Source organism: Brachionichthys hirsutus, chromosome 2, assembly GCF_040956055.1.
Source record: "Brachionichthys hirsutus isolate HB-005 chromosome 2, CSIRO-AGI_Bhir_v1, whole genome shotgun sequence".
Classification (NCBI taxonomy): Eukaryota; Metazoa; Chordata; class Actinopteri; order Lophiiformes; family Brachionichthyidae; genus Brachionichthys; species Brachionichthys hirsutus.
The window spans coordinates 10,511,291-10,536,471 of record NC_090898.1 but is presented as its reverse complement, the minus strand read 5'-3'; the positions used below and the strand labels follow the sequence as shown (position 1 = coordinate 10,536,471).

The 25,181-nt window shown below is 40.9% G+C and overlaps 1 protein-coding gene across 1 annotated transcript in view; it reads right to left on the bottom strand.

Moving 5' to 3' along the window:
- kcnd3 (potassium voltage-gated channel, Shal-related subfamily, member 3) overlaps window positions 1-25,181 on the bottom strand; it is a 74,620-nt gene that overhangs the window by 6,411 nt on the left and 43,028 nt on the right. Inside the window, exon 2 of the mRNA XM_068746309.1 lies at window positions 8,478-8,646. Within this exon, the coding sequence (XP_068602410.1) occupies window positions 8,478-8,646 (169 nt within the window). The remainder of the gene's footprint in view (window positions 1-8,477; window positions 8,647-25,181) is intronic.

The following is a 25,181-nucleotide window of genomic DNA, read 5'->3' as shown; positions in this document are numbered from 1 at the left end:
CTGTGGTGATCCCAAAAAATGTATAACATGAAGCTCATAAACGGAGGCGATGTGATTTAGAGCGGCTATGTACACCGTACAACACCGTAACATTTAACATTTAATCAATGTAACCAGATAACACTGAGCTGTTAACTAAACCTCAGGACATAACAGCCCTGATGACCTGAACTGTTCTGCTATGAACCCAGACAGAAACGCAGCATAGCGGTAGCTCAGGGAGGCCCCGGAGTCGAGCATTCTCAGCTGTCATTCACAACTACATCAGTTGATAGTAGTTGACCCTTACAATGACCCACCGTTGATAACTCTGATTCTCTCCTGTGCATCCAGCTGGCACATTTAATACAGGGTACGTTACTTAAGCTGCTTTACCTACCCACCCCCCCCTTTGCTTCCTCTGAAAGCTGTACCCACCTCCAACCATGCAGCTCCATTATAGTCTTCAGCGCCACTGTAAGGGACCTGGGAGTTATCCGTGATCAGAATATGCCCTTTAATGCTCACATAAAACTAATATCTGGCGGTGCTTTCTTTCATCTGAGTGACATTGCAGAAATCCGACATGTCATATCTCCAAAGGACGCAGAAAATGTAACCCATGCTTTCATTACTTCCAGTCTGAATACTGGAATTGTCTACAATCAGACAGACCCAATACGTCCTTGAAGACCCTGAACCGCAATATGGTGGCATGTGGACTAACATGAACCAGTGATAAAAGAGATCATAATTGTTCCATATTGACTTCTTCTCACAGGCTCCCTGTAAATTCCAGAAAGCAATTTACGATCTTCACGTACAAAGCCATTATATCTTTGCACCTTAATACCACTGGAACATTACGCTCCCTGGATGCAGCATTATTTGGGGTTCCGAGGATCACCAAAAGTAGAATAAGAGCAAGAGCCTTCAATTATCAATCACTTCTCCTCTGGAACTATCCATCAGTCTGGGTTTTGGAAAGCAGACACCCTCACTATGTAGGAATTAAAGCCCTAACCTTAAATAGCTGTTTTTATATATGTTGACATTTCTGCCACAAGGACATAAATCAGTCTGTAGTACACATGCCCAAGCTTACAAAGGAACAGTGTCACACACCAAAGCCCCTTGCATCCTTCCTCTCATCCTTGAGGAAAATTTGGCAAGGAATTGATTGGAAAATCCATCTGGGAGCAGGTGAGGGCAGGACAATCACAAGAATTGAATGATTGAAAATCAAGTCCTCCGACACCTCTGGTGCACAGACAGAAACTAAAACCACTTAGACGTTTAAAAAAACAGTTTTTATCCTGAATTGGCTTCCCTTTACAGAAAGACTCTTCACTGCTCTGTAAGCTGTTCATGTTTAGGATGGGTTTTTTTTATACAAAGGGCATAATTCATAGCAGAACTCCTGACCCGTCTCCAAGCAACATCCCTCCATCTATTTTTTTGATCTGCCTTGTTACAAAGTGCAGACGACTTTATTGATTGTCTAGAAGGACAAAACACTCTCAGCCAGAAGACGTCTCCACCTTTTGACTTCAACCTTCTGAGGGAGGTCTAAAAACAAGAGAGAGATGATTTAGAGCATGCGGGTGGGAGACCAAGACGGAGGGGGAAATGCATTTGACTTCAGGGCTTGTTAGGCCCGAGCACCTATCTAGGTGCAAGGGGCTATTGCTTTTGCAACGCAGAAGACGGCAAGTTGATTTTGTCTTGTTTTTGTCCTGTAAGCTCAGCGCCACTGCTGCGCTCATGAGCCGCAACAGGCAATAATTCAAGTATATAGATAACAACTGGTCAAACCACAGAATGATTTACAATCAAAGTGGGAAATGGACAAGACAATAAAGAGAATTTTAACAGAGGGTAGGAACCAGAATCGGAAACGTGGACCGATATAGATTCTGCTGTTCGAGACCTGAGGCAGATTATATTACCCGCAATGTTTTGTGGTTTTCATCTGTGGCTAATTAATAAACCCTGTGGTTTGGAAATGAACCAAAAGGATTTGTGAAATCCTACCGAGATACCATTTAAATTCAAGAAGGCACTTTTCCTCTCACAATCAAAAGGACTGATTCGATGGGAATGTTCCATTTCAAAGTTAAAGGCAATGATTCTCATGTCAGAAAGACACTTTTGTTTCTAACATTAAACAAAAAACAACAAACAGAAACTGGCAAGGTGCTGCAGGACTTGGGTAGCAGGTGTTCAATTGGAGGTGATGTCACACACTTAGGGGATAGAATATTGTGCAGCAGGTGAGGTTCCACTGTCAGACACCGTGATACAGACTGTTTTATTGACATCCACAAAGGCCCCAAGGCAGCAGCTGTTAGAGACTATTGTGATAAAATGAATCACAAACTAAAAAAGCCTCCGTGTAATTAATGTTAATATGGTACTGTAGTCATTTTGCATAGTCTATTCTCCCGATGTAGAGAGGAAAACTAAAAATATGTGATTCTTACAAACGGTCTGGATCACCTCTGAATTTATTCCTGAATCTGAAAAAAAGGCCAAGTATGAAGAAAACTAGAGACGGCGACTCACTCATTTATGCCATCTTAAAGGGATCTGTTCTCAAAATGAGGCTCTATCCCCCCCCCACCCCACCCCACACACTTTTTGACTCTTTTTGTTGCAAGTTACATGTACATATAAGGGAAACATGGATATTTGCATCAAGCTCCCACTAAAATACAGTTTATCTGATGTCTACAAAAAACCTTTGGACATTTTGTTCACAACAAACAAATAAACAGATCCAAGAGAATACGGCACACACATCATACACACTAAAGTTAAGCTAATTTAAATCCCCACCTCCCAATATCTTGATTCCTTTATTGCTTAGCTTTTAGATTATTCATTTAAATGATGCCATCTTTAAGCGATTATGTAATTAGATTTACAGAGAATATTATTACTTGAAGTTTTAACTGAAATTTGGAGTCCGTTTCTTTTCACTTTACAAAATGTAGGGGTAAAGACAGAAAAGAGAACGCTGACTTCTGTTGGCTGCTGCTCATCTTCTTATTGTCTTGTGTTCCAAATACCAGGAGGTTTGGGCCAGTTACTATTACAAATACTGCTAAAATGTACCACACATATTAGTAATGCACCATACTCTTCCATTCATAATGTGATATCCTTTTTAATAATATGACCACTCGGTATCCCTTCACTCAGATGTACTCTGGGATATTGAGGGGAGCGTACCTCATTTCACAGGATGAGGCCTGTCTGAAATAAGCAGTTCTTTTATCCTGTCTTACGTCCTCGTTGCCTCATGGCTTTGAGCTGGCCATGACAAAAGGGAATGGCTTAACAGCCCTTTACAAAGAGACTTGAGTAAAAAAATAAAATAAAATAGCATTTTTGTTTTCACTGCTCCACTAGCTGGGATAAATAACTCATCAGCATCTGGCCCCAAAAAAGGTGTAAGTATGCACAATGATGCTTAAAAAAAATTAAACAACAATAATCATTTACCTTTACATGGCATCTCGACCTCTGCTAAAGGTTAACGTAGGCAGGTGCTCTAACTTCGTTTTTAGCATGATTTTGCTTCTCTGTGAACTAACTGCTCCTCCAAACCTGCCTGCTTTCTCTGGTTTCAAATCACACACATAATATAGGCCCATAGTCAAATAATGCACCCGTGCATCCTTGCTATCTCACCCATTTAGAAGTAAGTTGATTTGATGTTCTCACAACCTCCACTGCCAGCTCAGAAGCAAAACTACAGTCCAACTTTAAACATGGACTCAAAACACCGGGCTGCAGAACAGAGGACATATGTTTAACTCTCGGCTTTGTGCTCCTCCCATGCCACGCATCAACTGGTGGTATCCTCGTGCATCTTTCCTTTGTCCAATGAGATAGATCAGGGGCTGTCTCTCTACCACCGCCCAGATGGATAGCTAATTGTAATGGGAGGCCAGAACAGCCAACAATTAGAGCTGAATGAAGATGGATGTGAATGGGGCTAAGGAGGGAGAGAAAAGACATGTTGGGAAAGAAAAAGGGACACGAGGAATGGCTATAAATGCAGAGGGATGCCGTACTTCCTCTCCTCAACGAGCCGTTCTTTCGTCTCTCTTGTCCGGTCTCAGTTTAGCAATGGCAAGTAACCAGTTACACTTGCTAAATGGTTGGCTTAATGCTTGCAAGGTCATATGCCATTAAGGTTATGGGGCATTAAAGATCACTAGATGTTATGTAGATGGTGCTAATGGGGGTGTTGAAGGATGTGGCATGCGTAGCCAAGTCGTGGCTTGAGTGAGGCATTAAAGATCACAATTGTCATTTGACTGTGACCGAATGACGGTAACGGTCCTGTCAAAGACCCTGATCTTTTATAGTGTGAGAAACCGCCAACCTCGAGTCAAACATTAAATTAATGTGCTGTAGCACGGAATGGGCTCGCACGCGTCAGCAACAGCTGTTATAAAAGGTAATTAATGTATTACTGTTGCTACAAATAATCCACCATTAAGTAGCTGGTAAGCTTTACGAGGCTGTACATTTAAGCTAAATGATTGCAGTGATCATTCAGAATACATCTTCACAAAGGTCTGATTGAAAAGCATCTGTTATTAATGTTTGCAACTATCTGGAGAACCGATAATAAAAATTACTTTCCAGTGTTTTCAAAACGTTAACTCTTAAACTAAATTAGGTGACTTATAAGGTATAACCAGGTTGTTCAGATGCATCTAATGTCAGCCTCTAACCAAATAATGTAATGAGTGTCTTTCAATCAGTTGATTACTCCAGCCATTCATTTTTATTACTAAAATATAAGTGTTTATAATTTAAGTAACAAAAACTATTAATTTATCAAAGTACATAGAAAAAACTTGTGTGCTTTTGTGTTAAGATATCAGGTAAATAAAAATAGACCCTATTTTTCTGATGCATAATCAAAACATATTGGACTCTATATTCAATAGGGATTGTTGTGACATATACTAAAAGAATCCCTGCATGTAGCAATAAAAATCCATCTTATTACTTAACTAAATGACCTGAAACTTCAAGTACTAATTATTTTCATCAATGGACTAATATACAGACTCATTAAGACAATCAAAGGCAAATTCAAATATGTATGTACATGTATTAATAATAATACTGTGTTTCAGCAAAAACCTATTAGTCCACTAAATCAATTACTCAAGGCCAGTTTCTCAAGTCTAAATCGTCATTAAAGTAAATTGACAATTGAAAATTGATTGATAAACGATTGAGTGTGACATGCATTTTTCTACGTCTCTGCTGCATTCATCACTTCAAAACCGTGAGTATTCTTTGCTAATTAGCACTAAACACAAATTACAGCTCAGGTTAATTGTGAATGTCATTAGGTCTGGAGGTGTTTGGTGGCAAAAAGTATCTCTGACCTGATGATGGATTTAATGACACATCAGGAAATCATGATATCTGCGTGACTCAAGAATAAGAATAATATACCTGTGCCAAAATCTGCATTAAACTGAATGACAATCCATCTAATATTATTCAGGATATTTCACTTAAATGTGAACCTTGTGGTAAAGAAAAGTTATTAGGGGGTCACACCATAATGCCAATAGGTGGTAATTCAGTCTGTAAAAGGTGGTGGATCATTTTGGCAATCTATAAAGAAGCATTCCCAGAAAGAAAGCAGAAAACGACTAACGACTAGTTGGGACATAAAAACACATAATTTTAGAAGCATCTACCAAGAAAGCCACCCCGATATGTAATTCAAGATGTTCTATTGGTCATAAGCAAACAAGCCTAAATGCTAAGCAACACTTAATGCGGGCTAAATTAAAACAGAGATGGTAAGCAGATTGCATCTCCTAAATGATCTAAAATACCACATATCAAACCTCTCCTCATACTTGGCACTTAAATGCTCGACTTGTCGTAGTAACAATGCTTTCTAGGATTAAGTCACCCTGACACAATATTGTTATGAAGACAGCGATAAGACATTTGAATCCTACTGTTGTAAAACAGAGAACATATGAGATATCGATGTCTGTTGGCTGTATAAGCGATTGAGAAATGTGTTGACCTGACTGCAGGCATGCACGGGAGTACATTAGTGCTAGTGAGTGATGACGGACTGCCACGCTGCACTGGTAACTTGGTGGAGGTTGTTGTGGTGTTTGGGACACTGCACCACAGTGTGACTCAGTAGAGGCTACACAGGGAGGTGGGACAGAACAAGGGCAGGGTCTAAATGACAGGCGGTGTGGTGGATGCACACACACACACACACACACACACACACAGATGCTGACATTAATTCATGCACTTAAACAGACGTACACAAGCAGACAGACAGACAGACAGACACACCTTCCTTTGAGCCAAGACCTCGTCTGGGTGATTGCTATTTTAGGAAAGAACACAGCATTAGGACACACATGGCCTCCAGTCCTCCCCCTTCCTACAGTCCCCCCTGCTCCCTCCTTGCCTCCAGCCTTCCTCATCACCACTCCTCGCTTCTCTCCCCTCTGCGTCAACGCTATGCACCTCATTGGATCCATCCCGTTTTCAATCTTGATCATTCCTTGTGGCCCCCGTTTCAACCCCGTACCTGCATGTCTTTTTCCTCCATGTTCACTTGGCTGTGTAGCACTGGAGCATTGCTTAAAAGAAAAGGCTCCAAACTGGGCAGGACTGGAAAGGATTTTTAACAGCAAATGGACAGCATGCGCTGAGATGGATGGCAGTAATCACAGCGAGGGTAGGAGAAGGAGGGCGAGGAGGGGTGCAGGAGGCAGGGGATCAGAAATGAGAGCAGCTGAGAAGACGTAAGATGAAAGAAGCCTTGTTAGAAGAAGTGCGAATGTGAGTGATAGGAATGGACTATATGCCAGTGTGTGCATGCCTGCCACCTCAACAAGCACACTTCTACAGTATCTATTATAGGATAACAACAACAGTAAGGTTTGTTTCCAATCTATGATTACCAGTCCGGTTCTGTATGTGCACCAGCTGATGCTGCCAGTTTGGCTCATGGACACAACACAATATGTTTCTGTAAAGGTCCAACAGCTGGGCTATATACCCAAAGGAAGATAGGACCTTTACATCTTCTACCGTTTGGGTGCTATACTTAAAGATAAAATATCCTCAAAATGACAAACCTGTTGCTGATATCCACTCATTTGAAGTGAAGTGGTTGTTTTACAATCAACTACGGTCTTCAACAAGGAGGTGAGAACGCAGAGTTTTCATAATCATTATGTCACAAATAATAGACAATTATTTCACTGGTTTGCATTTCTTATTTGTAATGAATCAATCTATCACTTGTGCTGCTGTTGTGTGAATGAAACAATCAGTAGTAGGATATTAGCATTGATGACAAAATGTGCTGCACTTTCCCAACCTTGGTAAAGTTTGTTTTAGGTTGGATATGTGTGAAACTTACTTCTCTGTGGTTCCTGAGCAGTACTTAAGACCAATAATTGATTATAATTACTGCAGCAGCAATCCCAGACTCACTCAACATCTGACTCAAATGCACACACACAAACACACACACACACACACACACACACACACACACAGCAGCACACCATAACCCCCAGAGCTGAAAATTAGTGACAGATTGTAGGTCAGTAGTGAAAACAGAAGAATGTGCTGAAATCCACACACACATATGCCCGAGCTGCAGGGCGGGGCTGTTGTGTACTCTCCAAAATTGAGCTTCTGTTCTTGTTTTTCCAATTTAGGCTTCAATAAAAAATGCAGTAATCATCTGAAGACTGGATGCAAACCATTAATATGAGGACATTTTGTGTTTATTTGATAATTTTGTAATTAAAATGCCTATGTTGGTAATCCATTAAACGTACTCGTGTATTCAATATTTGATGATAAGGATTAAAGTTCATTTAGTTCTAAAAAAAATACTTGAATGAAATGCTTGTGCCAGCTTTTTTTCCCAGAACATTTAAAGAAAAAGAGAAAAAAATCTGTTCTCATTAGTGGCTTATAACTGATCTATAAATCATGACTTGGTGATTTAACAATTGAGAAAACCATTACTTTGTGCTTGCAAACTCCTACAGAGTGCATAATTTAGAAATTGTTAACAAGAATCCTTATATTGCAAAAATGTAGCTCTCATGATGAATTTCCCTCCTTTTGAAAGAAGCTGCCTTTTGATCCTGCCGGGAAAAGCTATGCTAGAATACCCTTCCACCCTTCCAATGGTACCAATGTTACATCGAGATATTGTAAAGATGATGCCAGCGCATCAGAAAACGACCTCCTTACAAAATAATTTACATTTATTCAGATTGAAGGGAAATAGGAAATTCAGGATTTGGGGATTCAAGTCAACAGGGATGGTAAATTAATGTTTGGTGATTCTCACTGACAATCACAGATCACACACACAACCTGTGGGAAGGAGAAGTATAAACGCTCCCCTCTGGAATGCAGAGCCAACTCTCTGGGAAGAAAAGGCTCACCTGAACCTTCTGCGCTCGCCGCTTGTCTGTCCTCTGGTTCTGGTGATAGATGCGACTAAAGTTGGACACAATGACAGGAACAGGCAGGGCTATTACCAGCACCCCACTCAGAGAGCAGATGGAGCCGAAGATCTTCCCTGCAATCGTTTTAGGAACCATGTCTCCATACCTGCAAGGTGACAGGGAGGAAGAGCGAACTCATTTAATGAAATATTTTGTTATGCATGAAGTAGAATCTGGCAGCAGTTACTCAACCTTCCAGGTATGCACAACCACCTGGAAGACATGCACAACAGACAGGCTTACACAGACGGACATATACAGTTCAACTCGTTTTTGACTTTATCCTTGCTTTCCTCTTCATTTTTAGGCTTCCCCATCCTGTATGTGTCCATCCTCACTAGAATAAAGCTTGACCTGCTGACTCTAATCCAACCCTAACAAAGAAAGAGAAAGGGCCCTGTGAGCCTCCTCTACTGCTGAATGGCACAGTAAAATCCACTGACTCATTCACTGGGAGCAAATATTATTAACCTTTAGAAACGAGGAAGAGGAGGACGCGTGAATGCCAGACATTTCCCAAAAGTCATTTAGCCAAATTGAATCAGAAATATTTGCAAGTCAAAAGCAATCTCATCTTCAGTTCAAAGACCAACAACCCAATTACAATAACCGTATTAAATTCCCATTTTTCCACCCCTAAAGGAAGAATCAACACTGTAGGAATAAACAGCGGAATGAAAAGAAGACACAGGAGAACAGAATGTAAGAAATGAAAGAAAATCAACAATTTTGAATTGTGTTCTTTTTTTATTCATGAGTTAAAAGTTAAGGTAATTTGTTTTCCGTTTCCTGCTGAATAAAAAACTTCTACTGGTGTAATTGTAACTACCTATGAGTCTGACTACAAACAAACACGGAACCAAAGCAGCAGGAAACCCGGCATTACATAATTACATTAAAAGAGCAGAAAATATGTGAGAAGGAAGTATCAACGGCAAATTGTTGAACTTGCAAAATAATCTGATCGGAAATTTCAACTCATCACACACAAAAACACATTTTCATTTCTTTTAAAAACAATAATGTCACGCCCCCAACAGCCTCAATACGGGCAGCAAAATTGGCCCTCAGGAATTTTATTATTGTTTTTGTGTTTTTTTGTAAATTATTCTAGCCGAGTTTTACATCAATTCTGTTGCGCTAGACAAACAAATTAGATAGTGGGTCATACCCACTTCCCCGCCTCCACAGCTCCGCTCTGCAATCAGCTGATCCCTGTCACCTGCTCCCGTCACCAGCTGAAGCGGATCACCAATCAGCCCCGGCCAGTACATAAGGCCAGCCCAGACAACACACCAACGCCAGATTGTAGTGTCACGTATGTCCTCCTTCCAGCAACCTTCCAACGCCTGCCTCCCCGTGTACCGAGCTTGCCTGTCCCCGGAACCCCGTCTGCTCGCCTTCTGTCCCGGACCTGTCTGCCCAACCTGCCTGATCACCCGGTGCCTGACCTTCGCCTGCCCCTAACCTGCTTTGTCTGCAACTCTGGACTGACTCCCTGGTAACGAACAATAAAACTGTTTTTGGACTCCCGCTCAAACAGCCTCGCATTTGGGTTCGTACCTGCCTTAGGCCTGACAGCTTCAGTGCAACATAATGAAAAGCGGGTGATGCCGTTTTTGTCCTAACGACTTCAGACAGATAGAAAGACGCAGTACTTTAAAAGTCCTTTCAAGTCCTGCATATACAACTGAAACATGCTTCAAACTAGCACTCATCAAAGTCATTCACTTTGACGTATCACTAAGAATAAGGTTATTTGAGGACTTGAGGAAACGGAACTCCAGAGGCTCTCAAGAAATGAACAATAATATGCTTGTTGCGCTCATAGTCGTCATTTTTATCATTTAATGAAGCACTTCTGTCACAGCCAGTTAGAGATGGTAAAAGTGCAGAATGGCAACACACACACACACACAGTCGCACGTGTACATGCCCGCACAAACCAAAAATACACGCACAAAAAACCCCCATTCAGTTCAATTTTTGTAGAGGAGATGAAAGAGGAGATGAAACCTCACACTCATTAGTCACAGATTTCAACAAAAACAAACTCGATATGGAGCCATTTAAGTGGAGGGTGGGTTTTCCCATCAACAAAGCAAAGTACTGCCCACACAGGGAGCGGCTGGTCTGCAGCCATACTGAGAGTATACTTACAGAGAACATTCATCGTCTCTTCCAAGGGCTTTAATGGACTTTCTACCCAAATTAGGCAATAACAATCCCATCAGCGGTACAGAGGCTCTATCGCTAAACATTTCATCTCCTCCCTTCTTCTGCAGATGCTTCCATTAGGAGGAATGAAAAACTAATCATATTCATCTGGAAACCTTCTTTAATGGCAGCCTATCAGATTCCCTGATAGAGGCCATTCTCTCTTAATACTACAGTCAATTTGCCACTCTCATTAATTCAAGACGGCCTGTCTCTGATGATACCATCTCTGCACCACTATAAGTGCCACAGAGATTAGACTGGGCTTGCAAACATGAAAGAAACAATAAGCTGTAGAGGCAAGGATGTGTATGTGTGTGTGTGTGAGTGTGTCTGCTCCTCCTGAATGCTGGGGCCATTTCTGACTCTGCAAGTCTTCAGCAAAGATGGGGGTGGAGGTAAATGCCTCAGAAAGACAGACAAAGGATAAGCAATGGAAGATGGCAAATCAGGGGGTAGAAAGAATTTCTCAGCAGATGTAATATGCCCAGGAGCATTTTTTCTTCCCATCAGCCTTCATAACGCTTCTCACATTCTTAAGTCAAAACACACACCACGCAAAGCTGCGAGTTTGTGTCTATTATATGCACATTTTCCAACACACACACACACACAGGTCAGGTGGCAGGTCAGTCCTCGGTCAAGGTTTTTCACATTCCATCATTGCAGCACCGGGACTCTGTGGGCCACTTTAATAAAGCCCAGGAAGGATAGATAGCATTTTATTGAGTGGGACTGTGGGCTCTTGTGAAGGTAAGTGATGGATAGATCTATCGGAGATGGCCTGTGGGATGATAGACACACACATCTCTGATCATGGCAGGTCACGTTAAACAATACAGCCCATCCCCTTGACTATCTGCTGAGGAACACAAGCAGCACAAAGGCATCTGGTACCAAGAGATTGCAGGCACAAAGGATGATACAATTACATAACTGTATGTTTGATGGAACGTAGGACTTACTGTAGAGGCACTTTACTGCACAATGAGTCACAGAGTAAACAATTACTGTGGAAATTTGGAACCTCTTTTTAGGATAAGACACTTCTTTTTAAGAGAGAGCGCGAGAGAGAGAGAAAAAGAGAAAAAGAGAGAGCGAGAGAGCGCGGTGTTGGGTTTCTATTTACAGACAAAATCTCATGTGATTCCTCTGCAATTTTCCTCGGCTCCCATAAGATATAGGCTAAGTGATTTTGTTTGGACCACAAGCCCTTGCAGTGGATTGATCCCTGGAGGCCCGAAATCATCTACCGGAGGAGGCGGTGCATTCAGTGGTGTGTGGATTTCTGTGTCGACAGTAGGTTTATGACATATATGTCTGGTTTGCATGTGTGTGTGTGGGAAAGTCAGTGAGGTAAACATAGATTTGCAGACATGAGACAGGAGACAACGCACATGTTGAGATGGGTAGTTTGGACACACAATAAAACGTGACTCACAATTTATGAGCTTAATCAAAAGCTTAGAGGACAGAATGATGTGCCATATTATATTGAAGGATATAAAGATATTAAAATACATACTTTGACAACATTAATTAATACTCAATATAATAAGAACATGAGACAAGTTCAAAAAAACAGAAGAAGAAAATGACTGTTTTGTTTAATTTGTGAATTTCAGCACATGTACTGACACAACTGGAGCCCGTCAGCACCATGGAGAGCGACTGCAGCTTCTGTCTGCAGGACCAGTTCATACACATTTATCAAACATCAACAGGTTGGGCAATCTTCAGTTCTGTCTGGATAAGAACATTAGCAGGCCATGGTTTTTTTAGGAACTCTATATCTTATGTTCCAGAAGTAGGGTCTTTATTTTTATTGGAAGAAGCATTGCTTTATTGCTCTTGTTTGGGTTTAAACCTGGATATATGTGCAAGTTTCTCAACAACATTAAATAAGCCGCCTTATTGAAATTTTAAAAATAATTTTAAAAATAAATGTATCCTATAAAGTCACTATTATTGATCAATACTTTGTTTGATGGGTATCTCATCACTCAGTAGAAAGCAAGTGGCAATTCTGCATTTGTAGGCCCTTTAGGGATTTAATGAACCAGACTCAAGCGTAAATAAATGACTATGTACAATGATCACGCAGTCTTGCTGCAGCTACAGTATAATATCAAATGCCGCTGCAGAGATTAAGAAAATGTGAAGTATGAATCATTTCATCATATTCATTACGCCACATTCACAATTGAGTTCCCCATTGAAAAATACAAGAGCTCATAATTGATGACGCCTCATAAAACTATCCATAAGCGGCAGTCGAGTTCCATTTTCATTCAACCTGTCACAGCCCAATGAAGCCTCGCTCTTTTGGGTTCAGGAACGTGAAAGATGATCTCTGCAAGCCTCTAACCCGTAACTATCCATCCATCTATACTCTCATCTTACAGTTCGTGGCCACTCACTCAGATGGAAGTAACTCAGATGACATATGGCTCTTTAGGGATCTATAATCAGACCCACACAACTGTCATTGCAGGGAAAGCACAAAATAAAGAGGTGGAGCAACAACAGGTGAGAAAGATGATGACGCACAAGAATGAGGTAAAGAAAAAGAAGAGCAGAAAGATAAATTAGCTGACATAACAGATCAAGATTATGATATAGTCTGCTAATATGAAGAAGGTCAGTTATGAATGTCTTAATGTGGATAAAACCATATACAGTCGAGCTATAATGATCTTCGGATCTTCCCTTAACTCAACACAGATGCCGACTGTAACTGCTAACCTCATTTGTTGAGCTCTACTAAGATGTGACTCAGAAAACTATTTGTTTAGCCATCTTATGTAGGTTCAGTTTATTCATAGTTCAAATATGATCTTTTCAAGCTACGTGGATGCTATCAGGGACTTCAACTCAGAGCATTCCCGAGAATGACTGATGAGTTTTAAAATGGATAACACATAAATGTTATTTCTGCAGAAGACAAAGTGAAATTTTCTAAACATTCTATGACAATATCTTTTTTTTGTTTACAATTTCTTACCACTTGATATGTTTGTTTGATGGTAACAAAACATTTTAAAACGATCTAATTGTAAATAACTGCTCATCAGTGTTATCTAATTACAATGTGGTTACAGCTTTCACACATAATTGAGACCAAAATAATCTCAATCTATTTTCAACTTTGATGATGATGATGAATATATTTATTAGATAGAATGTTAGAGTACAAGTACAGTCACACAGTAGCATGTATTACAGTACAAATAACGTCAAACATCCGGTCTAAGAGGAGCATTTCAAAAAAGCCCTTGCGGGCTTGTTTCCGTTGAAAGTCCTTCGTACATAATAGGCTTTAAATGAAGCTCGCTGGCTCGGTGCTGGCCGTGATTGAAAATAAATGTGCAAATTAAAACATGTTCCACATCTGGATGCATTTGTTACATTTAGACCATGAGGTGGGTGGCACAGTGGATAGTGCTGTCGCCAACCTGAAGGTTCCAGGTTAAAAACAATTCTGTGCTGAGTTTGTATGCTCTTCCCATGCCTGTGTGGGTTTTCTACGGGTTTAAATTTCATTCCACCTCCAAAAACATTAACTAAAATTGTGTACGTAGTGTGTGCGTGAGTGGTTTGTCTACGTGTGGCCCCGCGATACATTGGTGACACATCTGGGATGTACCCCCAGTGGGGGTCCCCCACCTCGCTCCACAATAAATACTAGACTGGCCGAAAGGCTAAACATGACCTAATGTCATAGGAAGGAGTAAACTTGGTGACTGAAAACGATCAAACTATCAACGCCTTTTGACACAACTAAATTAAAACATTGTTGCAAATCATACCTGGCCTGAATCAAACAGCCTAATCAGCCAATGCTAAAAAAACCCCTAGATAATAATAATAATAATAATTAAAAAAAAAACACCACAAAAAACAACAACGACAATCACGAATGCTTTGCTGTTTTGTCAGCAGGGATGTTATTCTGCATTGCAGCACACACAACCCATAGGTGGATAAATGCTCTTTGATCTCAGCCACGTTTTCAACTCCTGTGAAAAAAAAAGAACCGTGGCAATGTGAGAAGTGGGAACAATGCCAACAGGTGATATTCAACACTTTCTGTCTTACATTTCCTGCCATTCACTTGCTATGGCATGCCGTTCAGGAACTTATTATATATATATATCAAAAGTGCTGGAATATATATATGAAAAGTCTGAGAATATGGACCGAACTATGAAAAGTCTGAGAATATGGACCAAACTCTGGAATATATATACGAAAAGTCTGAGAATATGGACCGAACTATGAAAAGTCTGAGAATATGGACCGAACTCTGGAATATATATTTTGATATATATATTCGGATATTTTCAAATATATATTCAGACATTTTCATATATATATTCAGACTTTTTCATATATATATTCAGACTTTTTCATATATATATTCAGACATTTTCATATATATATTCAGACTTTTTTCGGTGCACGGGAATATATTTATGAAAGCCGCGGTGTAGTGGTTAGGGTTCCGCACTCACACCCCAGTTGCGCCCGTTCGGTTCCCGGTCGGGGCGCCAGATCGATCTTGTGTCATAAATGGAGTCAGCTTGAAATCTAGTGCCGGATATCCTCAATGCGGAGATGATGAACGCCCTGAAACGAATCGGCAAGGGCTTTTTTTGAAACGCTCCTCTTAGACAGGATGTTTGACTGTATTTGTAATGTAATGCATGCTGTGGGTGTCCGTCTGACGCGCGACAAGTCACGTGATGGCTGGAGTGCCGACAGCTATTCGCCACGCCCCCTCGCTGGCCAAACTGTTCTGGCCTGATACGCACTTGACAGGTCACGTGACAGGGTCGAAGCTGTCTGAATATATATATGAAAAAGTCTGAATATATATATGAAAATGTCTGAATATATATTTGAAAATATCCGAATATATATATCAAAATATATATTCCAGAGTTCGGTCCATATTCTCAGACTTTTCATAGTTCGGTCCATATTCTCAGACTTTTCGTATATATATTCCAGAGTTCGGTCCATATTCTCAGACTTTTCATAGTTCGGTCCATATTCTCAGACTTTTCATATATATATTCCAGAGTTTGGTCCATATTCTCAGACTTTTCATAGTTCGGTCCATATTCTCAGACTTTTCATATATATATTCCAGCACTTTTGATATATATATATAATAAGTTCCTGAACGGCATGCCATAACTTGCACATAATGCTTCCATTATATACTTCTTATCAAATATAGTAGGAAGCAGACAAAGTCAATTACTGTGTTCATTATACTGTCGGTGGTTCATAACAGCCTAAAAGGCTTAAATTAACAATTGCATTACTGTACAATTACAGACTTAGGTCTGCAGTGACTTCTGTGAACATGCAGTTATTATTAGAGTGCTTTGAATTCCAACACCAGATGTTCTTTCAAATGCTGGACATTAAACTGCAACTGTAATATTAGCATTAGAATATATGAAATTGAACTATGGAAATGTTTCACCTTAGAAAGGTGCTTTTGTTGATCTGTATGCTGTTGTTTACTGCTGGAGCCCTGCTGTGTTCCCTTTAGAGAATGGAACAAACTAAATTCAGCTGACAGTAATAGGATTACTGCAATAAAATATCACTTTAGCTCGATTTCCCTGTAAAATCATATTCATAATCTTCTTTTTCATTCTCACACAAAAGCAAAGAAAGAAAGAAAAAAAAGGACAAGAGGGAAAATCCTTTTCCTTAGCATTCCAGCGTACGGTGACGGTGACCGGGGGGGGGGGGGGATATAATATAAGCTTGTTGCGTATATTTGTCAAATGATGAGAGGGGAATTGGAAAAAGAAACACACAGATAAGTTGATAAAGGGAAAGGCATTACTCTCACACTGTACTGCACATGGAGAAAAGGTCATTACCATCAGTCACCTCACTAACAATCTTACAGTGAATCATGCTGAGCAATAGCCACAATTTCTCTCTAGCAGACAATCAATTTGTTACATTGTCACTTGGAATAGGACTAACGAGACTCTTGACTCTCCAGCTTTATATACTTTATATTCCTCTTCACCACAGTGAAAAGTACAGTTTTGGTGTTAGATCACCATCAATGTGTAAAATTCAGATGTACTTTGGCCATGATTCAATCTGTTCCTGAAAATTAAAGAACTTTTTTAACCAGGTTGTCAAAGACATTATTTCGTTATTGCTTTTACCTTTAAATGAGGGTATAGAAATTCAAGAATATTTCAATCTTTGTCAAGTGGTCATAATTGCAGCAGCATAATGGACGGAAAGCCTCGCTATTAATACTTATACACTAATAATAAATGTTGTTGAGGTTGTTACATTTACTGTTAGTACTTCAATTGCCTTTGCAAACATATTTAAAGAAACTAATTAACTAATAAACTTATCCATGCAGCAGCTAAAGAGCCACATTTCCCCCAGACATTAGTGGATACAGAAACAGAGCCAAAAAGGTCACTGAATCTCAGACTGACATACATCAGAGTCCATTTTAACTTGATGTTTGCATTCATAGCAAAATGCACGTTTTAAACATAACAATGAGTATAATTTGCCATTATGGACATTGATTAATTCATTGTTAAAACACAAAATTTAGACATCACTACTGCCTCATTCCACTGGCGCTCCATCCTGGCACTAAACAGTTTAACTGTGAAGAACATTTGTTAATATAATATCCAGACAGCGTATTTAAAACTTTGCTCATTTGTGGCAGAGCATTTGAGTGTGGATGAGTGTATTTACTTGTGTCTGTGTCGGTCTTTGTAATTAGTGATTACCAGGCTGCTATCAAGCGAATGCTTCAGTGAAACCACTTCCAAGAGTAACTGGAAAGTGCAAATACAATTACCAGACGAGAGGGAGCATATCAGCATATGAATTACATCTGAGAAAGGAGCAATCCCCAAAGCTTGCACAACTGACTAACAGCATATTACTTTATTCACACAAAATAGCAGCTCCAATGACGCATTTGTGCATCTGTTGGCATGCATATCAATATGCATATGTTAATCTTTAACGGATGTGAGTCTGTTTACGTACACAGTCCAGATAATGGGTAAATCTGCACAAAAGATGAAATATAATCAAGTTTCAGAAGGCTGATGATGAGTGGATGTATGGATAACATCCACAAATGGCTGTTGGAAGCTGATAAGGTGACCCATCGCTGTAAGCTTGGATGGACTGAATGGTGTGTCAGCGGCAAGGAGGTGAGCAGGTGAGGAGCTGGGGCATAATAATCCTGATGTGTGGTTCAATTAAGTCACTGATGAGAACCAAGTGAGTTCAGTTTGAAACATAAACCTTTGGAGAAATGTTTGACTGTCTGAGAATGACTTCTTTTGTTGACTATCTATAGAGCAACTACATCTGGCAAAAGTTTTAATAATCTACAACATTACAGTCAGTAGTGTCAGGAGAGCTGGTGGGTGGAAAAATGTAAGCGATTAAATATCAATTCCAACATCAGCTACAGAACCAGTTTGGCTGTTAGACAGTTAGAGATATATCTACTCACGTTAATTTTGGTAAGTAGGAAGTTTCATTATATATATAAAAACATAAAGTAACATCACTTTTTTCACCACCACCTTTTTTCCAGATTTAAGTAGCTAAACAACATTGATTCACTGGCACTAGGTTTTTATCCAGACAGTTATATACAAATGAGCCCTAAGAGGACAGGTTGTGAATTCTTTCCAGGCCACCTCCCTCATCTGAGATGGCGTGCTGCTGGCTGCAGTGCGGGATAGAGACAGTATGCACTGTTTCCAGCAGAACCTTTTCCTCCATGGAATTGACCACGAACACTGTTCGTTGTTCTAGTCCCTGAGGAGGGCCGTGCCTCCCCTTAATGCAGACACCTTTGCCCATCAGTGGTCCCTCATCTTTCTGCATGCATTTCTCCATACTGGTCTCCTTTCATGCAGGTTTAGACAAAGAAAATGCGGCTGTTTCTGTGAGCCCCCAGCAGGCCGAGTGTCTTATCGAAATCCCTGTACATGTGGAATATGTAGTTTACAGAAGCAGTCTAGATATCAGCAGATTATGTATCTCTTTCTCTCTGGTGGTACAAAACTATTCACATCTTTTCTCAACTGGGAACGAATCTCCAAACATATGAAATATGCATTTTGGTTTCGCAGCCTCATAGGTATCACGGGTATTGTCTCCCTCGAGCCGGTCCCAAGCCCGGATAAATGCAGAGGGTTGTGACAGGAATGGCATCCGGCACAAAGCTTTGCCAGAATTAAGCATGCAATTGACTAGAAGGTTGAGTTGCTGTGGCGACCCCTCACGGGAAAAGCCGAAAGAGGAGGAGGAAGAAGAAGTACAGTGGTTACAATGTAACCCACAGTCAATTCAAGCTATTACATTTTCAGCTCTATTTTTTATTATATTTGTTTCAGTGATACGTCAGCCGGTTGTGTAAAAGGGACAGAATGAAATGACCCTTCTAATTCTAATTTGTGCTTCTATGATTGATTTAATAGTATTTTTTCAACTGTATTATTTATTATTTACAACACATGCACCCTCTTCAATCCAGACCCCCCCCCCCCCCTCTCTGCTGGAGCTGTTGCTCATTGATGAAAAGAAAAGAAGTGAGACTGTGTGGAAAGACAAGCCTGGAGCTGGAAGTTCAGGGGTCATCTTTACAGCGGGCCCATGGTCCTAACAGCAAGGTGACTGTATGCCTCATCCTAGCACGGCTTTCACACAGGGATCAAAGAAAAAGGGACAGACAGAGAAAAAAAGGAATACATTAAGGGAAGGGAGAGAGAGAGAGAAATGCAAATGTCAGGAAGGGACTCTAGGGATGGGGAGAAAATAAAAAGAAAGGGACATTGTTGTTGGATTCAAGGGTAACCTCAGTAGAAACGAGGAGAGATATACTAGGGAGAGATATACTGACAGGAAAGTTGGAAGGCTATAGAAAAGGATATCATGTGCCTTTCAAAGCACAGTGATTGCGTATGATTAACCATTTTCTTTCGTATGGATTGATTGTTTTTGTGCATCTGTGAAGCTACAGTCTCCATATTTGGCTACTTTGCCTTTGTGTTATAATTTCCAGGGATTTCTTCCAGTCCTGGTTGAGCTCTCCACCAGTGAGTTTCCTCCAGATTCTCAAATCTAAGGTGTATGCTGACTTTGTGAAAAAAGTAGCCAGATGTGGCAACAAGTTCAATATAAGAAACCCTTACAAAGGCCCAGGTGGTGCAGTCTGCCTTCAATGATTGACTTTATTAAAGTATTGAGCTTCCAAACTTTTCCCCTGAAGGATATCTAAATTAATTAATCTCTTATTCCGCCATTCCTGTCTGCCACTCCCATGTGACTCCACAGGTGATGGCATTTTCCACACTACACATCCTGTAACTCATTGACTTTGCTGATTAAATTGTTGCCTATCTAATTAATTAAAACAGCTCTGTGAAGAAGAAAAAAACATGGACTCAAGTGGTGTGAGGAGAAGGGAAATCAGTTAATTGTGCACATTTATGTCTCAGAGAAAAATGGTGACATTGTCACATATTCATCAAACATTTTGGCGAGCCTTGCTGACAAAAGAAATTCTCATCACTGTTCAATTTCACCACCAAAGCCGGCACTTGCTCTCTCGATTCCTTGATGTTGCCTGTTGTCATGGGGAACTTGGAGTGCGGCAACGCCACACAGCATACAGAGTGCCATGTCACTGCAGTTAAAAGGGTTGCATTTACATGAGCACCAGGCTACATTAGAGGAGGGCCGCATTACCCATTAGTGGTTGCAAAACACATTTGTGTATAGCAGGGCCAGAATGGTTAGCATTTATAGCTAATCTATCATGAAAGGGGTGAACATTCATCCCCATTTAGTTTAAGTGTTATTCATGACGAACTGGTTTTGGGAAGCCACAACATTAGAAACATATGGCCAAGTTAAAATTATAGCAAAAATACATTTTGTCGCTCCATCACTGAACGCAAAATCAGTTGAGAGCAGCCATTGATACTCAAACAATGTGTTGCTCATTCCTCCGTGAATCAAAGATGTCTCTGTCAGACTGTTTATCTCTGGCCACCTGTACTGGCTCACTGCAAACTGTGCTTATCACACACACTGCTTTACGCTGGCTGACTTATTGACTGCGAACATGACAAACATTGACTGTACTGATCTATGACCGAGACTGCTGGAGAGGCAGTCGATGCGGCTAACTAGAGCCGGCATCGGCTGACTCTAAAGTCAATGTGCTGTCTGCTCAGTGTCGGAGATAACATGTCACTTCAACTTGACATCTGTATCAGAGAAAAGAAAGTTAAGATGACAACAATGAGAACTAACAAGTGAAAATAGTAGCTCAAATTCGGCTATACATATTGAATGTGAGAATCATAGCAACAATGTTCGGCAGTTTTTGATGCCATCATTCACTGACCTGTCAGCACAGGTCAGTGTTTATGGGTGAAGGTAGCCATCTGGATGTGTGTGGTAGTAGAGAAAAGTAGGCTGCAGGAGAAACTGGGGCATCACTTAAGCTCAGGAGAGGTGTCTTCAGCTCAGCCTCCTGTCCTATTTCACTGCCTGACGAGACTGGCATGTGTCTGTGTGTGTGTGTGTGTGTGTGTGTGTGCGTGTGTTTGTGGGCCTTATCCAACTGGCGAGATGATGCAAAACTGGGAAGGAAAGCCGAACGAGACAGGTCAGTTCAGCATGTATATGCATTAGAGTTCAATAGATGAATCAATTTGGTCCCAATAGAGCGTTTTACAAACACTCTCTTCCAGTGCAACTTGGCAATGCTAGTGGAAAATGTCCTCTTCCTGTCACATCACCATTAAACACTGAAGCTCTATTCTGACGTGATTTGGATTTCTCTGCTTGCATTAGTCCATCGGTAACTTTAACAGGGAAGCCAAAGTGTTCCCAAACAGGAGACCATAATGAGGTGGGCGGGGCTTCCAGCTCAGGGTTCTCACTTGCGCTTGCATGCCAGTCGTCACGTCTGCGACCTACTAGCGCACCTCCCTTGCATAATGCAAACGCAGGGAACGTTCAGCTTCTTGCTTTTTCCTGCTTCAAGCTGTCATATTATATTGACTTTTGAGAATTCACTATTGGTTGACCTCAAGTAGGTAGGTGTTGTGTTTGGCTGTGTGGGTGAAGAGATAAGCTGTCTGGTATTCCTGTAAATATAAGCTACACAGCATACACATTTTGTGCTCCCACACGCTCGCATAAACCCACACACACACACCTACACACACACACACACTGTTTACTGTACTATGACATATTATTTATGTATCAGTCCTTGGTCTCTACTCCTCTGGAGCCTTCCAACACATCACTAAAACATACCTGGCATTTCCCCCTGCTAAATAAGGGCAGCCTTTGGACTGACATGCTGGCCCTGTAGTGCTGGGCCAAGTTACCTCTCAGCTCCGCTTAATGTGTGAATTGTACACAGCTATGCGATCTTTGACCATCCCGGTTGCAGCGTTGCCATTGGTAACACACAGTCAGGAGGGCAAGGGTGTAGTGTCGGGTTGCCAGGTTAGGTTTTAATGGGGTATTAGTTGGTTTACATATCCTGACATGTAATGACCAGCTGGTTTGTGTTACAGAAACCGTGGAGCAGCAATTTTTGAGTCCACTGCCGGCTGTACTTAAGCAGAATCAGAGCAGGAACTATGGGACGGTATTAAGAGAAGTACTCTATGACCCTTGTGACTTGTGAGAGCCTTCATGTTGACCTGCGGTACTCTTACATTATATAAATTTGGTCCATCAGGTTTTGTCTTGCCTGACCTGGGAGAAAGACAGTGGTAGGCTGGTGCAGGAAAGAGGACAGGCTCCAGGGAGGTATTATTCATAATGTCAATAGTAAAAATAACCTTTGAAATAAATGTGACTGGAAAAACAAAACATCTCTCTCGGAATTGCTGGGGATTAACCCGTGGCACAGAAAAAGTCCAGTTTTCCACAAGAAATGGATGGCATGTTGATACGGAATTTGCGCTGCATCATATCAGCACACGTACCGCATAAATATGACGGAAGCATGTTTGCAGGCATTTGTATTCATGCAAACATACAAACACATAGCCAGAGGCCGTGGATGATTAGAGCCTCTGCGTTGTAATGGGATTAGCTCAGAGGGAAGGAAAGCTTGGGTAATCCAGGCATCGTAAATCATTTTCATCACACATCAGTGCTAATGCCACTCATACTAATCCATCAGACATTCATATCAGCTGATGCAGATGGTCAATCTATCAGGTTGCACGCAACGGCCCTCCCGCCTTGTTTCCGTCCACATTCGTGCAGCAATATACAATCCACATTCATGAATGGGCTTCACAGAGACAGCCTCGAAAGAGTCAGCCAGCGAGGTAAAGTTAAACCATGTTTAACCTGGCTTGCGGCCTTTCTGTGAGGAGTTTGCATGTTGTCCTCGTGTCTGCTTGGGTTCTCTCCGGGTTCTCCGGCTTCCTACCACCACCAAAAATGCGGTGAATTGGTGACACAAAATTACCCATAGGTGTGAATGATTGTGTGTCTGTCTGTGTTTGGCCCCGCGATGAACTGGCGGCTTTCCAGAGTGAACCCCGCCTCTCGCCCGTTGACTGCTGAGATACGCTCCAGCATGATCCGCGACCCGGTAACGGACAAGGCGGTTCGGAAGATGAACGAGTGAATAAGATTTCTCTGATCATCAGATGGAAAACAGTTTGAATGATTAAGAATGAAACTTTGCAGTTTGATCTTGATCTTTGATCTTTGAATCTTTCCCATAATTATTAACTTAATCACAAAATGTAAAACTAAAATAAAAGTTGTGGCGATGAGGACATAGACCCTTGTATTTGCAGCAAACATTTTAACCCAAACCCCTCAGAGGTCAGTAAGAACTGAAGAAGCCTCTTGGATGAGAAATGACTGTCTTATAATCTTAAAATGAAGTCCAATTGTTTTTCATGACATGGACGAAGTTGCCTCCATCACCTTACCTTCAATTTATCCATCGCCACAGACAGTTGATTTATCTTAAGGAAGAGTATCTGAAATGGCCGTAGAGGAGCAAGTGAATATGTTCAAATCAATAGGCTGAATGGAAATGTGGGCCAATAAGAGGACATAAGAGACAATATCAACCTGCACCAAAACTCAGATACAGGCATTATTTTTGTCTGCTTATTCTAATGGCTACCTCCCCCAAAACTAAAAAAGGCAAGAAGAAATTCAACCTCTTGCAGAAATGAAGCCTTCATTAACACGCAGAAGCTAGTCCGTCTGTGTTAGCACATACACAGCAGCAAAGGGAAATATGCTCAAATAGAAAAACACACACTCTTGAGAGTAATGTGGCAGCGAAACACACACACTTTTTAACTTTTTTGCTCACGGTGCTCCTTGCAACAGAGTTGAGCCTCGTGGCTCTGACATTTTTTCCACTGAGCTGTGTATGTTGCGTCCAACTGTTCTGTCAAAACATTTCAACACAGCTGGGAATGGAATATACAAGTCTAAGATGTGTGACTGTGCATGGTCTATCCCATGTTGCACGTACACAGTACATAAAAAACACCTCCAGCCACATGGAAAAAACTCAGACATCAACACTGTCTTCCTCTGGAAAAGTGTCTGTCTGAAGAAGAAAGCCTAGAAGATGGTGTACACAAAAACTGCTGCTGCTGCAAATTGGTGTCTCTCTGCTGAGGGCACTAAGACTCACAGTGAACCACTGAATCAATGCATGTAGACTCCATTGCATTCTACTCTATGTTTATTGTTTGTTTATGCTGGTCAATTTTTATTTTAAATTTTTCAACAGAGCAAGCATTACTAAGGGCCATCCTTATGAACCTTAAGAGAGAAATTCTGACAAGATTTTCAGCTAACCTGTCGGGGCCCTTATCAAATAAATTATTCCTGGCTTTCCACTTGGCTAATATTCTGCTAACTAATTGGTGTCAACGGAGCACAAAAGATTCATTTAAAATCCCGTTTTTAGTGCACTCTATAGAGCGAGTAAAATAGTTCAAGACACATTTACTTTAGTCGAGTCAGCAGTCCTGCCTTGTACAGGGAGCGCTCCGCTTCATATTTAGATGGAGATATTACTCTCTATTGGGGGAAACTGGAAGCTGCAACAGTGGCCTGTGCCAAACAAATCCACAGTGACGTTGCGCAGTACAAACTCTTAATTTGGTCACCAGCTTTAAGACAAGCAGCGAACAGCTTTGCAAAAAGCATAAAGATGAACATTCCAGTTTCCTCTGTAAACATTTGGAGTTCAGCTGAAAGCGTTTCCATTTCAGTGACTGTGACTCTCCGAGACAGCAGTAAGAACATGTTAGTGACTTATACTGTGTGACTATTATCCCATTTTCATTTTTTCTG